The sequence below is a fragment of the Panthera uncia genome, assembly GCF_023721935.1.
Source record: "Panthera uncia isolate 11264 chromosome D3 unlocalized genomic scaffold, Puncia_PCG_1.0 HiC_scaffold_8, whole genome shotgun sequence".
In the NCBI taxonomy this organism is placed as follows: domain Eukaryota; kingdom Metazoa; phylum Chordata; class Mammalia; order Carnivora; family Felidae; genus Panthera; species Panthera uncia.
This window is the reverse complement of record NW_026057586.1, coordinates 9,049,578-9,070,326: the sequence shown is the minus strand read 5'-3', so window position 1 is coordinate 9,070,326 and position 20,749 is coordinate 9,049,578. Positions and strand designations below refer to the sequence as shown.

The window sequence follows — 20,749 nt, the reverse complement described above, 5'->3', positions numbered from 1 at the left end:
ATGCTTATGAAAGAAAGTCTGTTTCCTTATCGGTAAAACCTCAGAGATCTATAACTCAAATAGACATCTGGGTTCTAATTATGCCACATTCTAAGCAAAATGTGCAATAATATCTCACAGTTGGCAGAAAGCAGCATGTAACAGATCAGGGAAAGTATTTTAATTAGCTGTATCTAAAAAGAATTTTCCAGTATCACAGGCCAGGGATTAAACCCAAGTCTATCAGAAGAATAATACCGTGGGGTTTCTTTCAAAAACTCCAACATTAGGTAACAAGAAAAATAAGTTGATATAAATGAGGCAGTACAAGAGCAAATTTATAGTAAAATAAAAATTACAATTCACAAAGTTGTTATAAGTAATCAAATTTTGAAAATGCTTCAAAAAACCCACTGGGGTGGGGAGCCTGGGTGGCTCAGTCGGTTAAGTGTCCGACTTCGGCTCAGGTCATGATCTCACAGTTCGTGGGTTCGAGCCCCGTGTTGGGCTCTGTGCTGACAGCTCAGAGCCTGGAGCCTGTTTCAGATTCTGTGTCTCCCTCTCTCTCTGCCCTTCCCCTGCTCACGCTCTGTGTCTCTCTGTATCAAAAATAAATAAACATTAAAAAAAAAATTTTTTTTTAAATCTACTGGGGAAAATCTTTTTTCTACATATGAAATGAATTTAAATGCGAGGTTAACAAGTACATAATACATATCACAGTTCTTTTTGTTTCTTTCAAGTATCTCTCTATACGCTGCATAACCCTACCTTCTGTCATACATGAACAGATTCTACTTAGGTTAAGCCCCTAAAAAATGTGCATTCAATATGGTTTATTAAAACACATTTAATTTTAAAATATTAGTATCCTATAGTAAAGGCCTTTCCTAATAAAAACTTACCCAGATACTCTGTGAGCAAATTCAATAATATCATCTTTAGTTCGTGGTCCTCTATAATTATATGCCAAGTCCCCTTTTAATCTTAAAAAGAAAAAGAAAAAGATAAAAGCTGAGATTATTTCAACTCTTTTAGTACGTAATGCTAATCACTACTGTCTCATAAAATCACAGAATATAAAATAATAAATGCAGAGTGTTTTTAGAAGCGGCATAACCATGTAAAATACAGTGGGCAACTGGCTTCAGGGGACCAACAACTCAAAATATAAAGAAAAAAGCTGCATTTTATTAAAATTACATGAAAACAGTTTACTCTGTATTTGATACTTGCATTGTACCTATGCCTTCTGTAAAGTGCATAATCTACACATTCATGGTCAAGAGCTTGTCAAAGTAGTACAATTCTATCTTCTCTAGTTAAAAAAAAAAATGACAGGGAATTAATAGTATTTTGGTAGAGGGAAAACAAATTGTAAGCAACACAACATCATAGTAACTTGACAGAGGCTCTAAGATTACAGAGTAAAACAATGCATAAAACACCTATTCTAGAAAAGTATAATTTTCCAAAAGCCTGTCAACGAATTATGTGTCCAACTATGATTTAAAAAAAAAAAAAAATGTGAAAGCACAAGAGAATACCTATAAGTAAACAAAAAGAACAGAAAGGATAATTTACTTGACACAAGTAAAAGAGGCTTAGCAAATGCTTTTTTGCAAGTAGGGGAAGGAGGGAAGTCAATATAAAACCCCAGAAATAAAAAATTAAAATTAGCCAAATTTTGAAATTTGAGATTTTAAAATACTGAAAACTTACTTTACTATAAAAATAAATTTCAAAATCATCCCTCAACTCGCACACTACCAAAATAAGGAAGAAACTCAAGAGAAAATTCAGTAAAATTATGATTATCAAATAAATCCTTTAGAATTAATTAGCACACCATTTCTCCCAACTTACATACATACACTTTATATTATACTTTATCGACACTTTCAGGTTAGAATTAAGTCCCTCAATTTGATGCTCTTGGTTTCTTTCATCTCTACTGAAATGAGTCTATTTTAATTATAGAAAAGTAAAATTTGTTAGGAGATGGGATTCACATGATACAGCAGAATACACTCTTGAGCTCCTCAAGGGTAAAAGCCCTTTTTCATAATCGACAGCTGGTCATCTGGTCCTGCAGGATGCCTGTCCCACAGGAAGCGCTCAGAGCGCAGTCAACGAACTAGCCGAAAACACCACATTCGCTTCAATACAGAGAAAAGCCGAAAGATGCAGTCCCTCTCCTTTGATCACATACTGCACCTAGAAAAAACTGCTGAACCCGTCTTCAATCCTCCAAGGAAGCTACTAGAAATTAATGTAATAAAACGTAAGCAGAGTGAACTAATAAAAATACACATATAAACATACAACACTCAACTTACAGCTTAATTGTTGGATAACCTCGAACTCCAAACTCTGAAGCAATGCCTTGATGAGAAAAAGAATAAATAATTCTAAATTTTTTTTTAAATGAGAAACTAGGTAGTAAATGAACCTTTTACTTAAAAATATAGATTTATACAAACCCTTATAGCTATGTTTTTAAGTCTTTAAAAAGAATATAAATTCACACACAAAAAAGAAAAAACATGACATTCTCGTACAAAACAATTACTTAATAATCCAAATTATGGCCAGCACAAAACACTATGACAAATTAAGGAATAAATGCCAAAAGAATCGTTAAAAGAATACTTATTTAAAAAGATATTCCTGTTAAAAAAATATATGTAAATAAAGTCTCATTTGTCATCTGATTTCATTTTCCAGGACAAATACTTTTTTCTAGGTCTCATTGGCTCCTTGCAAAAAATGAAAATAAATAAAAAACAAAAACAAGCAAAATCACGCTTTCCTTTTCTAAGTCTTAAAATAACTGCATTATATTTTAATTTTTAAAAGATAAATTTTATTTGCAAAATTACTTAAAGAATCTGCACTCTATATATGATCTAAAAGCAACTTTATCTACTTGTTTTAGAAGTTTCTGCTACTGTAATAACCTAGAATAATTCTAGTCACTTTCAAAGATTATTCTGAAGTCCTCATGTTAATTAAAATGAGATACAGTTGCTACAACGGCATCTTTTTGAGGGAAAGAAGAAACGAAAACAATCAAATACAGAATTAGGACTTGAAGAGATATGGCAATCAGTACTGCAAATTAATACTAACCTCCTTTACAGAATCAAGGCAATCAGGACAGTAAAGAAATAAAGCAGTCTCCGTAGACAATATACAATATATTTACACAACCATACCGGTTTATGTAAAATATAATGTATTTATTCATATGATCTTTCCCACTGTTAATTTTAGTAATTTCTAGGATATCTCATCGTGGTTGGGTAGAAGGACACTACACTATTGTACATGGGTTCTGGTTTACCAATCACTTTAGTAATCATCCATCTCTGGTTTCTAGGTACTGCCCAATACACAAGAATAATGACAGAGTGAACCTGTGGCAAAATAATAGTCAAAATCTCTCAGCCTTCCTTTGTCATTAATAGAGTTTCTCCCTTGAACACGAACAAAGGTGACTGAAAGGGTCAGGACAGTGATGAACTGGTTTTGATGGACAGGGTCAGGGCAGTGATGAAGTTTTTACTGGAAGCAACGCAGACAGCAGAGGTTAACATAAATAACTCAGGTTCTGAAGATAGAGGTCTTGCCTCTGAAAAGCCAGATGAACTTAAACCAATTACATACCTGCTTTGTGCCCATCTCTACTGCAGGATTTAATTCTGCCAAGTCTATTCTAATTGGAGACTACAGGAATTGAGACTGACTTCTGAGTAAAAAATATAAAAATGATATGGGGGAGGGGGATCATGCGATAAAATATGTCCTTAATGACCCCTTCCCAAATCAAGGAGGTGGGGGAACGTCAGCCCTTATTACTTTCAACTAAGACGAATATAATTGACTGGGAAAGAGGTGTATATGCCCCTAATAATTTAATTTATTGTAAGATTTTTTTTTTTTAATAAATTTTTTTTGTAACATTTATTTATTTTTGAGACAGAGACAGAGCATGAACAGGGGAGGGACAGAGAGAGAGGGAGACACAGAATCCGAAACAGGCTCCAGGCTCTGAGCTGTCAGCACAGAGCCCGACACAGGGCTCGAACTCACGGACCGTGAGATCATGACCTGAGCCGAAGTCGGACACTCAACCGACTGAGCCACCCAGGCGCCCCTGTAAGGTTTATTTTTAAACAGACCAATGAAGAAGATATGCAATCATTCAGAAAATGCAGTGGTGGTTCTCAAAACAGTTTTCAGAACAAAAATCCCGGCTCCACATTTAAGTCCCACCACTTAATTTCCTTGGCCTCAGTTTGCAAATGCGTCAGGTGGAGACAGATGTATACCACCCACTCTTTAGTACCTAGACTCTGAGCATTAAACTTCACTTCTGATATAATTTTGACTTGACAGTGACTCCTAAAACCACATCTCCCTAGAGGAGACACAAACAAAGCATGGGTTATAGACGTAAAATGATGTAGGTTAGGATTCCAACTTCACATTTATCATCTGGCAACTCTTTCCCTTCTGAGGACAGCACTCACCTGGCTGGCCTTGTGGATGGGATTTTAAAATGAGAAAGCATGTGGACCAGAATCTAAGAGGGAGCCTGGCACACAGAGATCTTCAAATGTTAAGTCCATTTCCTTTCTATTTTTGATCCTGATCTGTTAGGTAGCTGCTGACACATCAACGTATAGAACAATAAGAAGAACTTTCGATGTAAAATACCTTATAACTGATTTCAGTATACCTTCAACTACGCCTTGAGACAATTTTGTGAGCAGGGGAAGGGAAGGGTGCTAATGTCACTCTTCAGATAAACTGATACTTAGGAAGATGTGGTAACTTGTTTGAGTGCAAGCATTGAATCGGTAGCAGGGCTATGACTGAAGTTTTAACGTTTTGTTCTTTTTCATAGCAGAGACCTGAGATCAATTCTTTCACAAACCCATCTATAACATGAGTAACTTCTCTGGAACTGTATCATTTTAAATGCTCGTAAAATGGGGTTAAACATATAGCCCCTTATTTCCTTTCTGTCTTCTCCTTGAAATGATAACAACTTGATAGTGGAGACAGGCTTGGATGTGAAACATGATGATCTTGGAATCTGGTCCTAATTCTGCCTCTAATTTTGGTGTCTGAAACCACTCAGTCATTTCACTGTTAACTACCTGCTATTACTTCATCTATACCGTGGGCTGGGAGGGGGGTGGGGAGAAGGGAGGGGCCAGCCTTAATGTGAAGTCCTCAGCTCAAAATACTATTTTTAGCATTTACCGAGTGTCACTATGTGTCTAACATGAAAAAGATCTAAAATATGGCAGCCGTTCTCAACTGAGAGATTTTGCCCTCCAGGAGACAACGGGCGGTATCTAGAGACATTTTTGGTCGCCATAAATTAGTGGGAGGCTGGGCTGGGGAGAAGGGTGCTGCTGGTATCTAGAGGGTGGAGATCACAGATGATACTTGCAAATCGGTTTTACTTTCTAGATTATAAGCCTTTTGATCAGTGACTCTGTTTGAGAAATGCTCAGTCTTGGCACTCCAGACATTTGGGGCCAGATAACTCTTGTCTGTGGGGAGAGGCTGCTGTGCACTGTAGGATGTACAGAAACATCCCTGATCTCCACCCTCTAGAATTTCAGCGGTTTTGTAACAGGAATCAGTACACTGTCACAGAGACTATCATGACCTGTTTTAACTTACAAATGAGAAACGATTCTGGTTCTCAATGAAGAGAGACTAAAATATATATCTTTATATAGTTTTTTAACGTTGATTATAGCATTATTAGTTAAAACCATGCATCAAGAAAATTTTCACACAATTCCAAACACGCGGGGCAGGATAATTCATGATAGTTCAAGTTCCTAGTTCAAGAATTCTATACACAGAGATCTGCTGAGTGTGATGACGTGCACTTCCAATCTGTGCAATTACATGATTGAGAATAAGGTACGTCACATCCTCTGAGAGGTTTTCCGTAATTGATCACTGAACAATCCATCCCTCTCCAAGCCCTATAACTAACTGTTCCCTGGACTAATACTTCATGGTTCTCCAACTTGGGTAGCAGAAGTGCCTGAAGTCCCTGTTAAAAACACAGATTATCATGACCCAATCTCCAAGACTTTCATTTGGTGGGGCTGGTGTGGGTCTTCAGAGTCTAAATTTATATTGGGCAGCCCAGGTAATCCTAATGTAGATTGTGGACTAAACGCTGAGAAACACTAATGCTGTGAATGCCTGAAAAGTGACCCATGGAGCGGATGAAATACACATGATACACCAATCCTTTAGTATTTACAGTTAGACACAGCATAATGTTGACAGCTAGTTTGAAAAAAAAAAAAAAAAATTTTCAGTTATTTACCTGATTCCAAGTTCTACTAAAAGGCCCATACTGGAGCTGCACTGAGGTATTTAAGGGAATTTTAAGATTTACATGCCAAAAATCTATTTGTAATCTCTAGACAGTAGTTTGCAAATATGTTAAATCTTTTTTAAAAATACCAGGAAGATAACATTCTTTTTTCAATAGCAAATAAACCACCACCTTGACTGCATAATAAAGAAGAAAATGCATCCGTTACGGATATCGAATACTAAATAGTATGACAATTTAACTTATGCTTACTGGCTATCATTTGTCTCTCCCGTCTAGCATATAAGTTCCGTGAAAGTAGAAATTTCTGTCTGTTTTGGTCACTGATGTATCACAGATGCCTACAATGTGCCTCGTACATTCTGGCATACAGTAAGTGCTCATTAAATACCTGCTGAATGAATACTGACCCTACAACTTTTCAACAAAAGAATGATTTTTCAATAAGCCATGTTTGTATGATTCAGGTAGTCGCAAGGACTTACAAGCAAGCATCACCACACAGGTTGGGAAAGGGAGTGGAGGGTTTAGCATTGCACATCCAAGGAGAAGGATATAAAGTGTAGGAAGCACCCATCACAGTATCTGGCAGAGGTGGTCCTTGCATACCAGTCCCCTATCCCTTTTCCCAACGCTAGGTGCTTTGCTGGAGGTAAGGTGCTCTGCATGCTCTATAGAGATTTCTTCCTATGAACTCAACACAACATACAACACAATGCTAAGTGAACAATAAATAAAATCTGTAACAATCACATATCAGAGACAAAAATTTAAACCTCTAAATGGCTTATGAATAATGGAATGAAAAACAGTCCCACCACAAAGCACCTAAAAAGCTATAATCCACATATTGAGTCTCAGTACCTACAAGAACACTGTATTTTAATCACAGCATTTAAAACATTTTTTCTCAGCTACTCAGGAAAAAATCTTACGTTTCCCCTCATCACAGGGTCACTTAAACAGTGACACACACGGGCACTAAATACCCACTAAACAATAAGCTAATGAATTACAATTCATTTAACGTAAACCATAGCATTATTTTTATTATTTATTTTTTTCATTATTTTTCTTTATATACCCATATCCCTTTACATATTATTTTACTCTATTACTCCATTAAATGATTCAAACGATCACAGGAATTTGCTGTGTTTGAGACTTTATTGCACCTGTTGGTTTATTCATATTGTTCCCTCTATGAGACTAGCCATTTCCTGGACAAGAACGATTCGTTTTGGTCTGTCTTTAATCTCTAGAGACTAATGCGGTAGTTAGTAAACAAACTGTCTCAGTGAATATGACTATGCTGGTGAACGTTTAAGTACACGCGTGTCTAACCAACAAGACAGGATGAAACAAGATTGCCAACAGATGAGAACATACTTTCGGGAACAACAGTTGAAAGCAATAATTTCTCAAACACTGTTAAAAGCTCATTTCAATAAATCAACCCAAGCATATCATTCTCTCTTTGGGCGAGAACTCCTGCCATCGCTCTCGTCTCCTCTCAGGGCTTCAACAACTCGTGTTTGACTCTGCGACTGCAGCCCTCACACCTCACGGCACCCCGGCTCTTTGGACCCCAGCGCCTTGTTCTCCAACATCACTAGGCCAAACGCCATAGATTCACAACAGCTGAGAAGAGGGAAACGCACAGAAAGTCAGTGTTTCGTTTCCATACAGCCAGCAGTGGTGCAGTTCAGTAACTACGCTAAGAATCTCATCCTGTTACTTCTGATGGTTCTTCTTTGTACACACAACCAATTCATCACATCTGTGATCTCAGCCTCGAAAATGTCTGTGAGCGGTTACTGTTTCTTCTCTCCTCCGCGGTCACCACCACGTCTGGGCTCCCGGCATCCCACACCAAGATGCATACAAAAGTTGACCTAGGTGATCTTGTCTCTAACCGTTCTTTGCTATCCTACCTGTCGCTGCCAAAAACATTTTTATCTAACCGTGTGCCTTCTCAAAAACACGTATTACCTCTTAATTCACAACGGATAAAATCTAAAACACTAGGACGTGAGGTCCCCCTCAAATCTGGTCTTATGCTTCATCTTACATGCGCTGGCCACTGTGGCAACGATTTCGAATAGGAAACGCTAATACAATCCTCACAACCCTGAGGATTATCACTCCCCCATTTACAGACATGGAAACCACAATTGCGAGGTTCAGGTTTTCCCCGAAGCCCCAGAAGCCGCACATGGCAGATGTGGGATCAAAACACAGGTCCGTCCCTTTCCAAAGCTGTACCCTGAGTACAATCCTGATTTCCTAAAAAGAAACGTGCACCACGTAATTCCGCTTTGTTCACTGATTAAAGGAAAAGGGGACCTCTGTGTACTGAATACAAGGACTTTACCTGTGCTACATCATTCAGATCTCAAAAAAACAAAAAGAACAACAAAAGACACAAGGCAATACAATATCTAAAGTGGCAGGCAGAAGCAGCAAGTGAATATAGTTTTGCTTTCCGAAGCCTTGCTCTTTCCAAATTTCTAGGATACCTCATACTTCACTCAACTTTAATTCTTTTCTCAAATCCTTTCAGGTCGGCATTAGTACACTTTTCTTTCTGTAAAGGGTCAGACAGTATTTCAGGCACCGTGGGGAGAACAGTCTCCGTTACGCCTGCTCGACTCTGCCAGTGGAACATGGACAGAGACACGGACGACAGTAAACAAACGAGTGGGGCTGGGTTTGTTCTGTTTACAAAAATGGGCCGCGGGCCAGGTCGGTCCGTGACGGTAGTTTGCCAAGCTCTGCTTAAAGGCGTTCATTCTCTGGAACAAACTTCGCTCATTTTCAACTCTACGATTTTGCCGAAACGTTCTAACGTGAATACTTTCTTGATCCTCCCTTGTATCCATTCCGACTCAACTCAACTTTTTAAAGTCCCTATTTACTCCTCCAACACGCCATCTCAGGCTACTGAGACGACAACTCACATTCTGACTTCACACGGCAACACCAACAGCTTCACACTCACACTTCTGCAGCTGCCTCAGGTAAACGGAGCATCTCAAGTGGGCTCAAACTAGGAACCATGGCTCATACGTCTGTCAGGCACAAGAGTAATGCATACAGCATGTTACACATTTGATGGCTGATTCGCTTCACTCAATAAAGTATATAATCTTCAATTAAGATAACCTTAATTTACATAAGCAAAGAATAGATATTTCTTCTTCCCACCCTGAAGAATGCTTCATGTAATTAAAGCACTTTCACTACGAGAAGAGTAAAAGAGAGTAAATGCTTACTAGAATAGGAAGTAGCATCCATCTTCCCAACTTTAACTGGAGAACCAATGCTTTTCATCTCAAGACCAACTTCATTCCAAATCGGTTCCAGTTTTTTACAATGGCCACACCACGGTGCATAAAACTTGTTGGGGGGGGGGGGGGGGAGAAAGACAACCAGTAAAATGTTGTGCTATTATGTACATCAATCTTAATTTTTAAGCAATCTCTTTGACTAAATGTTCTGATAAAGAGTCCATTTTAGACAAAAAGTCTAAATATAATTTTTAAGGTGGTTACACAACAAAAGATGACACACACACACATGAATCTAGATAATTCAACTCTTAGTATATTCCTCAAAACTGGTTTTACCTTAAATTCATGTAAAATGACTACAAATTCCTATTTAAAATTATTTACAAGAAAAACATCTTTGCTTCACAGTGAGTCTACGTTATATATAAAATGAAATCACCAAACACACATACATCACACACACATCCCTTAAGTGTTCAGGATGAACACTTTCTATTTTTATTACAAAAATCCCAACAGAGTAGGTACCTTTGCTACGTTAAGAATAACTACCGGCAAGGCAAACGGGGGATCGCTAAGATGACTGGTTTGGCATAAGCACAAGTCAGGTTGATTAAACTGAAACCACCGTGCCTCTTTCTTCAATATCACCACAGGGCTGGGTGGAGGTGTAACAAACTGTTGTGCCTTCATGAAACAAGACTTATCTATTTTTTTTTAAGTTTATTTTGAGACCCTGAGAGCAGAGGAGGGGCAGACAGAGGGAGAGAGAGAATCCCAAGCAGGCTCTGTGCTGTTAGTGCAGAGTCTGATGCGGGGCTCGATCTCAGAAACCACGAGATCATGACCTGAGCTGAAATCAAGAGTCAGCCGCTTAACCGACTGAGCCACCCAGGTGCCTCAAGACTTACCTATCTTTTAACATAGAAACGTTCAAACATACACAATAGGAGAAAGAATTAAACAATGGACTCTCGTGCCCCATCGCTTAGCTTTAGCAATTGTCAACTCTGCTATTCTTATTCCATCTCTATTGCTGCCATTGATTTTTTGCTGAGGCAAGTTAAAAGGAATCCCAAACATGAGGTTTAAATACATTCCAAACTTGAAAGTGAGTTAAAGGAAAACGAAAATTTGATTTTGTTCCCTATTAACACGAAAACATGATTGTGACCATCAAGTGATATAAAAAATTTCAGAGTGGAGTCTGTAGTAAAGTCATACCACAATCTCCCTCAACATAATCCATACGTCAACCTCTTCAGAATTTCAGCAAAAACAGGTCCTTGCCAGGAACCTTAAGGCTGAGGTTCATTTTAATATAGTAAGCCAAATAGTACTACCTGACAAAAATTGACTAATATACATCAAGTACTAACCATATACTACCATATTTGTCTGGAAGAGACTAGAAAGTAACACAACAGCAGAGGTAGAAAACAGAAAAATTCACATACTCACATCTACAAGCCAGATGTCATCTTTTCGATTGTCTTTAAACCTATAAAACAAAAATGAGAAAACCAACCTCTGATCGTGTGTGTGTGTGTGTGTGTGTGTGTGTGTTTCCACTGTACAACAGGTGGAGATAATCAACTGATAAATATTAGGGCACAAATTCTATCAACAAGTTTTTTATGTAATTTTTTTTACTAAATGACCTCTAAATCTTACACATAAAACATCTTTTAAAAAGTAAAGAACTGAGAAAGTAATCAACAGTTAAAAAAGAAAAAAAAAAATGGGTGGGACCTGATAGAAACACAGGCATACGCCTCAGCTCCTGGCCTCTCTGCCCCATTTACACCCGTGCACTGCAGGTAACACAGCTGATCGGAGGCTGCTCTCCTGAACAAGTTCGGTCCTCCGTTGGTATCTGGGAATTTGAATTTCAGGACGGTTTCTACCATTTCCTGGTAAGATGGCTCATGGTTCCAGGGCGCTTGGGTGGCTCAGTCACTTAAGTGTCTGACTTCGGCTCAGGTCATGATCTTGCAGTTCAGGAGTTTGAGCCCCGCGGCGGGCTCTCCGCTGACAGCTTGGAGCCTGGAGCCTGCCTTGGATCCTATCTCCCTTTGTCTCTGACCCTCCCCTGCTCGCGCGCGGGGTCTCTCAAAAGTAAACATGAAAGAGGAAAACAAAGCAAAACAAAAAGATGGCTCATTGTTCTAATGCTGTGCAAACAATGTGATTTTATGATGAACATCTGCTTTCCTTGTGGGAGTCTGAAAACCTGGTACAGACTAGGCAGGAGGGTGCTTATATGACCACAATCCCTAAGCATGGGGTCTCTACTGAGCTTCCTCAGTAGATAACATTTCACGCTTGTGGTCACAATTCCAGATGAAGGAATTAAGCACATCCTATGGGACTCGACTGGGAGAGGACTCTTGGAACCTGTTCTGGTTTCCTCTGGAATTCACCCCCTGTGGCTTTTCCCTTTGTTGGTTTTGCTCTGTGTCCCCTCGCTATACTAAATTATGGCTGTGACTCCGACTACACGCGGAGTCCTCTGAGTGCGCCTAGTCAATTACCCAACCTGGGGGTGTTCTGGGGACCCTGTGGCACAATACCCTACAGCCACAGAATCTTCCTAAAACACTGTTCTGCTCGTTTGATCATGTCTCTCTTATTTGACACCTTCTCAGTACCCTCCCACCACCTACAAAAACAAGTATAAAGTGCTACACATACTCACGTACTAGCTGCAACTTAGCTTTCCACTCAAATATTATTAGCACCCTACAATTTCCAATCACCCTATGGTATGTATCAGTTAAATTCACATGTTTATTTGACTTTCGTGTTCACATCCTATTCAGCTAAAAGCATTTCTTACTCTATAATGCCTTTCTAAATTCCTCATAGCTAGAAACAATCTTTCCATATCATCTTTATCCTCTTTATGATTCTTATCCATTTCCACAAACGCAATAGTTACTTATGTATTATCCAACCAAAAGTATGCTCATTTCATCTCCTAATACCTTGCACAGAGATCTATATTCAAAATCTATACTGAATGAAATGACAGAAAGTCTCTATGGGGATATTTTAGTAAGATTCTTAAACCTACAATGAAGACAAAGAGAACGTATCTCCAGTATCTGAGCTCTTAGGTGCTCACATCTATCCGACTGTGACACAGACGGTCTGTCCTGCACTATGGGCACTCTTAATCAATCTCCCAGGTTGGTAAGCCCAAATCTTCTACCTTTGCTCCATTTACTATAAACTTCTACTTTACATACCAGTATCTATCACATGGAGCTACCCGGGCAAAGTGGAACAGCCACCTTAGGCAAACTGTTGAACTAGAAGCTCAACTGATGGTCGCTATTCGTGAGGCAAAACCCCATATTCTGCACCCAGTGGTAAATGGAGGAGGTTACTGTCTCCCAGTCCTTAATATCTAACAGCCTTTTCATCTCTCAGTGATCTGAGTCTTTGGGAAGGAGTCGGAAGGGTGTGCAAGTCCTTTACAGGGGTCCCCCCCCAACAGAGACTGTAGTCAGTAACTGTAAAATTGAAGGAAGGGGACAGACAACCTGGTCAACCATGCAGCACTAGTGAAAAGTACCTGATTGGTGAACTGCTGCATTGAGACCCAGACCTGAGATGTGTAGTCCAGACTGGGGTCATCTTGTCCCCTCCCATCAGGGGATCAAGCCCGTACTTCGAAAGTTCATTAAAATGCTCAAGTACCCCTGTGGGTTAGGAGGGGTGTGGAGCACAGAGCCCACTATATGCTCCGTGACTGGGCCTATCGCTGCGGAGCCTGAGCAGCACACTTAGGGCTGTTATCAGATGCAGTTCTCAGGGAACCTGAACAGGAAGCAAATGTGAGTCTGCAGGGCCCAGGGAGCGTGGCTGGAGTCGGCGGAATGCAGTGGAACGGAGATGGGCAGGCCAAACACAAAGAAGGTGTCAACCGACAGCAAGACCCAGTGGGACGCCACGGGTGGGATGCGAATGTCCGAGCCCACTCGCTTGAAGGAAACTACCTGGGGCAGCGTTAATAGCCTGGCCCGGGGCCTGACAAACGGGATGAATTCTGCACAATGTTTTAGTGTCTTCTCACCACCGTGGCCGCTGTGCACTGCCAACCTAATCTACGACGGGGTCGGAATTCCCACGGGCCATCCTCTCGCGGATCCAGGAGCCAACGTACCATGCATATGCTTGCTTTAGAGTGGAGAACGACTCGGTCTCCACATTTAGCTAAAAGCACGATATGCTCGTTGGATAGGTTTCCTTTTGCAGCCCGGGGCCTCTCTGGTGGGCATTCACACAGGTTACAAAACATTTTATCTTGGCGGGCATTGTGTAAGGCCCACAACTGTCACTGCGCTGAATACCTCAAACTCACATGACACTGTATGTCATAATAATGAGGAAAAAAAGCATTTACTAGGAGCAGAAATGATCTTCATGCAAATGTCTCATCTCGACAGGGGATCCTGTTTTATATGCTACACAACCAAATGGCCAAGCCATTAGCTATAGCCCCTGAGAGTGAAAACATAGCAGAGCTCATCTGCTGGGGCCAGGGCAATAAACGGGAGGTGGGGGAACGGTGGGGCAGACATTGTCATAATCGTCCACACCGCGTGAAGCTGCCCGCTGTGCAAGGGCTCCTTCCCATGCTCGCTGAAGGACAGGTCTCTTTCAGGTTGGATGGCAGCCACATCCAATTCCTACAAGTCAAGCCAGAGGAGCCATTAGTGAACCAGGCCCAGCGGTGGTCCTGAAGGTCTATCAGGTCCCCCATTAGGCCAGAGGCGGCAGTGTCTCCTTTGGTGTTATGTCTGGGAGGCGGAAGGGCCTGAGACCCTTCCGTGAAGTTGCAAGATGCCGGCTGGGCTCCCAGAAGTTCCATTTCCATTCTCCTGGGGATCCAGAGCTGGCCCTATTTAGGAACAAGACTGGAACTTCTGCTCCTGAGCCCACCACTGCACTCACCCAAGATCAAGAATGGTCTCTCAAAGGGCGTGTACCTTTCTTTCGGCCAACCTGGGGAGCTTACAGGTTGGTCCATGCTGGCCTCTGGGGCTGTCCTCCTGCCATAGGCTCTGATCAGCGAATTGAGAGTCTGCTGAGAGGTGTAACTCAAATGACAGATGTAGATCAGTGGGGCTAAGAGGGGGAGGCTTGGCGGCCTGTTGGAGGGCCTCCAGGGTATCCTGTTGGTTGGAGCCCCACTCAAGAGCAGCAGCCCTTCTGGTAACCTAACGGAAAGGCTCTATCAAATCTCCACATGGGCTCTGTAACATCATCAGTAGTCAAATAGGTCCACCAACCCCTGGTGGGATTGAGCCCCTTTTTCTATTTTTTGGGTCAAATAAGGTCAAAAGTTTGGTAATGATTTCCTGTGGAATGGGATGTCATACCACTTCCCAGATTAGGCCCAGGAATTTCAGTTGGGAACTAGGTCCTTGTACCTTGAGTGTATTAACAGTCCAGCCACGATGCCCCTTGTGAGTCATCACGGCATCCGGTCCTTGTTGGGCAGTGCCCTCTCTAGGCCCTCTAGGAGGTTGTCATCAATAAGCAGAAAGCCAATGCCCCCTCCAGAAGGAGGATTTCTTCCCGACTCTGGCCTACCCATTGATAGCAGACAGTTGGGGAATTTGAACAGCCTTGAAGAAGGACATAAAGCTGTGCTGGAATCCACTCCACGTGAAGGAGACTGACCAGTCATCAGCCCTGTAGGGAGGGATGCTGGAAAAGGCATTTGTGATGTGACCTGCTACAGACCAGGCTACCTCCAGTACCTTCTTCACGATGTCAGGTATCACCAGTGGCAAGAGCAGCACTTTCTCATTGAGGGATCTATAACGAATATCTAGTCTCCCGGTACCCGAGGCCTTGTGCACAGGCCAGACGGAGCTACTGAATGGAGAAACAGTCTCACGGACCACTGTCTTCTTTCACTCAGAGATCAGGATGGCTGTTTACTCACCAGGCAGCCAATAATGCTTTGGGGAGAAAATGGCACCAAGAGCCGGTAGTCAAACAGGTTCACCGTCTTCCACATGCTCCACTAAAAAGGCCCTCATTATAGCAATTCCCAGTGGGGCTTAGGAACAAAGGTGAATGGGAGTTCACACAGACAATACATCTGTACCAATAAAACACGTAGCAGCAGGGGCCAGAAAGCACTCACCCAGAGCCAGCCCTGGCCAAAGTGCTGTACCAGTCACCGTGGACTCCAAACTGGGAGGCATCATATGCATCCTCCTCATCAAGGTCGCAGGGTATCAGGGTGCACTGATACCGCAAAGGCCCAAGAAGTGCAGTTCTCCCCAACTTTCCCAGGAAACTCTGCCCACGGCACAAGATCTCCAGCCTACCCTGGGGGACAGAGGGACTCAGCCTAATACCTGCTGAAGGTCTGGGTAAATGTTTCAGAGCTTTTCCGCCGATCTGGAGGAGACACTGCCTGCGACAGTCACATAGGCTGTCATCACGTTGACCCTCATGGGGACTGCCCATCAGGCCTCTCATTGCTTAACATCTGGCCATGAGGTCCCTGGTGAGGAACCCATCAATCTCTCCCTATGAGACCCCATTATCGAATACACAGACCCAGAGACTTTTTAGGAAAGGCCTATGCCTCAGTTGCCCAAGGAAGGGCACTCGGTCCCCCCTCTTACATCACCGTGCTGCTCAATCTTTGCTATCTTGGTGGTGGCTACTTTTTCCAGGTCTAGATTATTTGTGTCAGTGAACCCCGGACTTCAGTCTCAGACAGACTGAACTGATGAGATGAGGAGGCTTCCCTGGGTTTGGTAATAAGCAGGAGCATCGAAGAGAAACCTAGAAATCTGAGTCTGGGTAAGTCTCATTATCCACGGTTTCCTAATCTCTCAACGTAGACCCAAGGGATCGCCAGGATGGCTCGCAGGACCACCACGGCCTCTGTGAGAATGCATCAGACACGTTTTTCAGTGACAGGAAACTTGTCACAGGTGGGCCCAACCTGGCAAACTCACCCAGCATGCTGCTGAGCAGGGTCGTAGGTATGCACGCCTGCTCATCTCTCCCTTCCTCCCCCTACTTCGGCAGATGTCCCCACTGTCAGAGCAGTCTAAAGGAGAAAGTCTACACTAACACAGCCCTCAAGGCATTGCCAAGTTTAACCAGATTACCTCCACCTTAACCATGGTTCCCTTCAGAATCAACATTTTGTGCAAACCATCTGCTGTCAGTCTCCAATTATCCATCAGCATAGCTAGTGGAGTGCTCCACGGATCCTCAGGAATTTTGCTCTTCCAGAAAAGCGCTGTGCTCAAATGACCACCTGGCTACTGTACCAAGTTTGTTGTGTAAAGGCAGTTAATTAGGACAACAAACCAAACTGAAAGTAATAATCAAGTCTTTATTCACTCACTATGACCATGTAAGCCAACAGGCAAAAAAAACCAACCGAACAAAGAAAAAAAGGCAGCAGCTCCTCAGTGTTCCCTTTTTCCAAGTGGAACAGTACCAGGTGCGGGTCAGGCGGACGTGGCATAGACAAAAGAATTCATCTAACTGGAGAGGAGCACTGAACCAAAGGCTTCCGTCCCTTTAGGGACACGTGGGCAGGAGAATGAAAGATGGAAAGACACAGGAGTGGAAAAGTACAGAGTCCAAGCAAAGAAAAGTGCCTTCAGCAAAGCCCCTACATAAAGAGGTGTCAGAGGAGATGCCTAGGAAGTGCTCTGGGTGAGGCCCCCAATAAGAAGCCTTCAAAAGAGGCAACTGGGCGAGGAAGGCACATATCCACATGAGCTAAGCTGGCCCAGGGGCCTAGTCTGTGATCACAACTCCCTCCAGAGTCTGCAATGCGCTGGTGCACCAAGTCTGGGGTGGGGAGGACAGCTTCCCTGCTGAGGCCTGCCAGGAAAAGCCTTATAATCGCCTCCGGTCAGGCCTGAGAGATCACACGTAGGACTTCGGTCTGTCTAGAGCTGGACTCCTCACTATCACTACTGACCTAGTATAAGCAAAGCCTCGTAATTAATGCTATGGTACTATAAAAATATATAGTATAGTTACCAAATTCCAACACCTGCTCAGTTGTGATACAAACAGAAAAACATAACACAATGAAAAATGATAAAACAAAATACGAATTGTTAGTAAACTCTTCGAGTACAACAGGACTTGGAACAACTTCTGAAACAAAAATTAGTGCTATATAAATACTGATCGTGACTACCTCTATTACGGAAAGATTAAATTCATGCAAATATTCAGATAACGCCAGAGTTTAAAGAAGTTAAAACGCTATTTAAAAACAGGTATACTCACGATTCATCTAAATCTTCCACAAATCCTTTACAGAAAGCCATATCAAGTAAAAAAACTGGAAAAAAAAAGAAAACAAAGGACAAAATGTTTACAATAAAAGCTGACTTATTACTTGTTTCATACTACATGCTTAGTCATGTATAAAATGTTTTTTATTTTTTACAAACTGCCATAAAAACCACCACTGATCCATTCCGAGGCACCAACAATGCATAAGTATAAGCAGTTCATCCGTTTACTAAATATCTGCTCTGCAGGCAACTATACAGTGACCAGCAAGGTTTATGTTGGCTTGTAAGTCTGAGGAACAGAGGTTCTCTTTCAACATATTTTTACTTTCATCCGGTTTTTCCTTTTGGCCATTCTACCTTTTTTTTTTTTTTTTTTTTAGCAGACACAGAAACCGTTCTTCTATATCTCTTCAGTAATAAGAAATATTACCTATCTTCTCCTCTGTATAAACTCCAACTGCCATTCAAAATCCTATGTATTATTTTTTCCCACTTTATGGATAGAAAACAAAACTGAGCTACACCTCTACCACTACCAGTTCTCACAGCCCGGCACGGGAACCAAACGGTTGCCGAGGAAATGAGCACACTAATGGGGACCAGGGTACCTGATGCTGGCAAGAGGCTGAGAAAGGCCACCACAAACTCTGATCACTTTTCACAGTGCACAATCTGGCAACCTGACCATGACCCGTCCTTGGCCATCTCTTTTAGCCGCAGGTGGGTAAAAATTCATCAGACGTGACAATGACTCGGAACCTAAAGCCAAAGCAAGGTCTGGCCCCAAGCTGGGGTGGTGGAGTCAGCGCTATTGAAACTATCACGCCTATCAGTGGAGTCAGCGCTATTGAAACTTCCTGTCACACTAAGCAAAGAACCAAATGGAAGACAGGCGCATCTTTTTCAGGCACGGGTCCCCGGCACAGCCACTCTGGGGGAAGGAGCCGGCAGCTGGGGCTATCACGGCGGATCCCAGGGCTTCTCTGCACGCAGGCGGGAGACCCCGGCCCAGGCCCGACCCCACCCCGGAAAGGTCCCAGCACGCGCCCGCACCATCGCCCCCGCCCCCATCGCCCCCCGCGAGGTCCTTACCAGTGGCGCAGAGCCGCAGGCCGGCCCCGCGTCTCCTAGCTGCCATACTCGCCACGGGAGAGCTGCACAAGCCGCGGAGAAGAAAGAGACACCGGCGGCCGAGGCTTGAGCTCCCGGAAAGGGAAGCTGGCCTTGGCCGCGCGGAAGGAAAGCTCTGCACGCAGGGCGGGGGCGGGGCAGGCGGGCCTCCTCTACTCTCCCAGGACCTCGCCGGCCTCCGCCTCTGAGCATGCGCGGAACCGCGGCGCATGCGCAGAACCGCAGCGCTTGCGCAGTTGCACCTTGAAATTCTGTGCGCCTCCGGCGGCCTCCGGGAGCGTGGGAACTTAGCCTACGGGCGCTTTCCTGTAGGGGCGGAGCGGCGTGTAGAGTCGGGGGCGTTTCCGGGAAGTTAAATGCCAGCTAAACTTAGAGGGTAAAGTGAGGTAAACTCCAGCGCTGCTTGAGGTTTAGTTTGGCCAGCACTTTGGCTTGTTCCTCGTGGACAGCGAGCGATCAAATTCGTGAAAAGAGGTGGGTGTCAGCAGGTGTCAGAAAAATGGAAGCCTATGGATTGCAGTCTGAGCCCCCGTACATTTCCAAAATATGGACTCTTCGAACCTGTTTGCAGAATGAGATACCTACTCTGGTGCTAAGCGCCATTGATGCGGGTTTTTTTGTTTTTTTGTTTTTTGCCAACTAAAAGGGTTCCGTTAAAAAAAGTCTTTTCTCTTGGAACCTGAAAAATTGAAGTTGATCTTATGATGTAATTGATAATTTGCACCTGTTTTCTGATTATTTTTTATAAGAGTAAGATATTAGAAAATACTTGTTGCTATTTTTCCATACACAACGACAAATATTTATAAATATTCCTGCCACAATCACTACATCTGATTTAGATGAAAATTTTATCAGACATAAAATACCAGAGGATTTAGATTAAATCAATTTTGAACATGTGTTATGAGAATAGAAATGGATTATGATGTCACCCAGTTCACTTTAGGTTCAAGATTCCAACAGGCAGTGATCTCATAAATCTCCATTCCTAATTACTAGAAGATTAAATTATGATCTGATTGAGACCAAGCCCTAGATGTCATCCATTTTATGCATACAGCGTGGTATCCAGTGCAGGCCTTCAGCAGATTCGAACATTTTTTAATTGAGTAACTAGTTTATTCTGAGTTCAACATACAGAAATAGCTAATCCTCCTACGGTTCTCAAAATAGGGATCATATATCCTGCGGCTCAGAAAAGGTAATTTACTTAATAGCTCTGAATGATGGAGTTGCCATTTGAAACAATGTTTCAGACTCAGCTGTTCTGCTTGTAAGCCCCACAGGGCCTCCCAGGATCTCTTTACCGCTGTAGAATTCTCTCCCTTCGTTTTCCTCCCTTTTTCAGTCAACCTAGTTGAGCTAATGGTACGAATGTTTGACCAATTTCCCTGGGAGTTATGCTAGGTTCTTCCCAACTTCATAAGTAAGGCACTCACTGTATGAGTTTCTGTACATAAGCTTAAAAACAGGGAAATCAAAAGTGGTCGAAGGAGGTACAGGTTTTTTCTTCTTGATCTGAGTCCTAGGTGTATGGATCTGTTCACTTTGTGAAAATGCATTGAGCTCTGCCCTGACAGCTATGTACTTTTCTGTTTTTGCATCCTAACAATGAAAGTTTAAGAGCAAATAAAGCTACATAAGTTTTTTTT

General features: G+C 42.5%; 1 protein-coding gene across 2 annotated transcripts in view; it reads right to left on the bottom strand.

Moving 5' to 3' along the window:
• TMX3 (thioredoxin related transmembrane protein 3) overlaps nt 1-19,273 on the bottom strand; it is a 45,696-nt gene extending 26,423 nt beyond the window's left edge. Inside the window, exons 1-6 of one of the 2 annotated variants that reach the window (XM_049619639.1) lie at nt 19,056-19,273; nt 17,953-18,007; nt 11,116-11,155; nt 9,637-9,760; nt 2,319-2,364; nt 885-965 (exon numbers count right to left, since the gene is read on the bottom strand). In XM_049619639.1, the coding sequence (XP_049475596.1) occupies nt 885-965; nt 2,319-2,364; nt 9,637-9,760; nt 11,116-11,155; nt 17,953-18,007; nt 19,056-19,101 (392 nt within the window). In that variant the 5' untranslated portion in view covers nt 19,102-19,273. Of the gene's footprint in view, nt 1-884; nt 966-2,318; nt 2,365-9,636; nt 9,761-11,115; nt 11,156-17,952; nt 18,008-19,055 lie in introns of those variants that run through there. The other variant, XM_049619640.1, reaches the window with a different exon arrangement.
• Nucleotides 19,274-20,749: the final 1,476 nt, after the last annotated feature.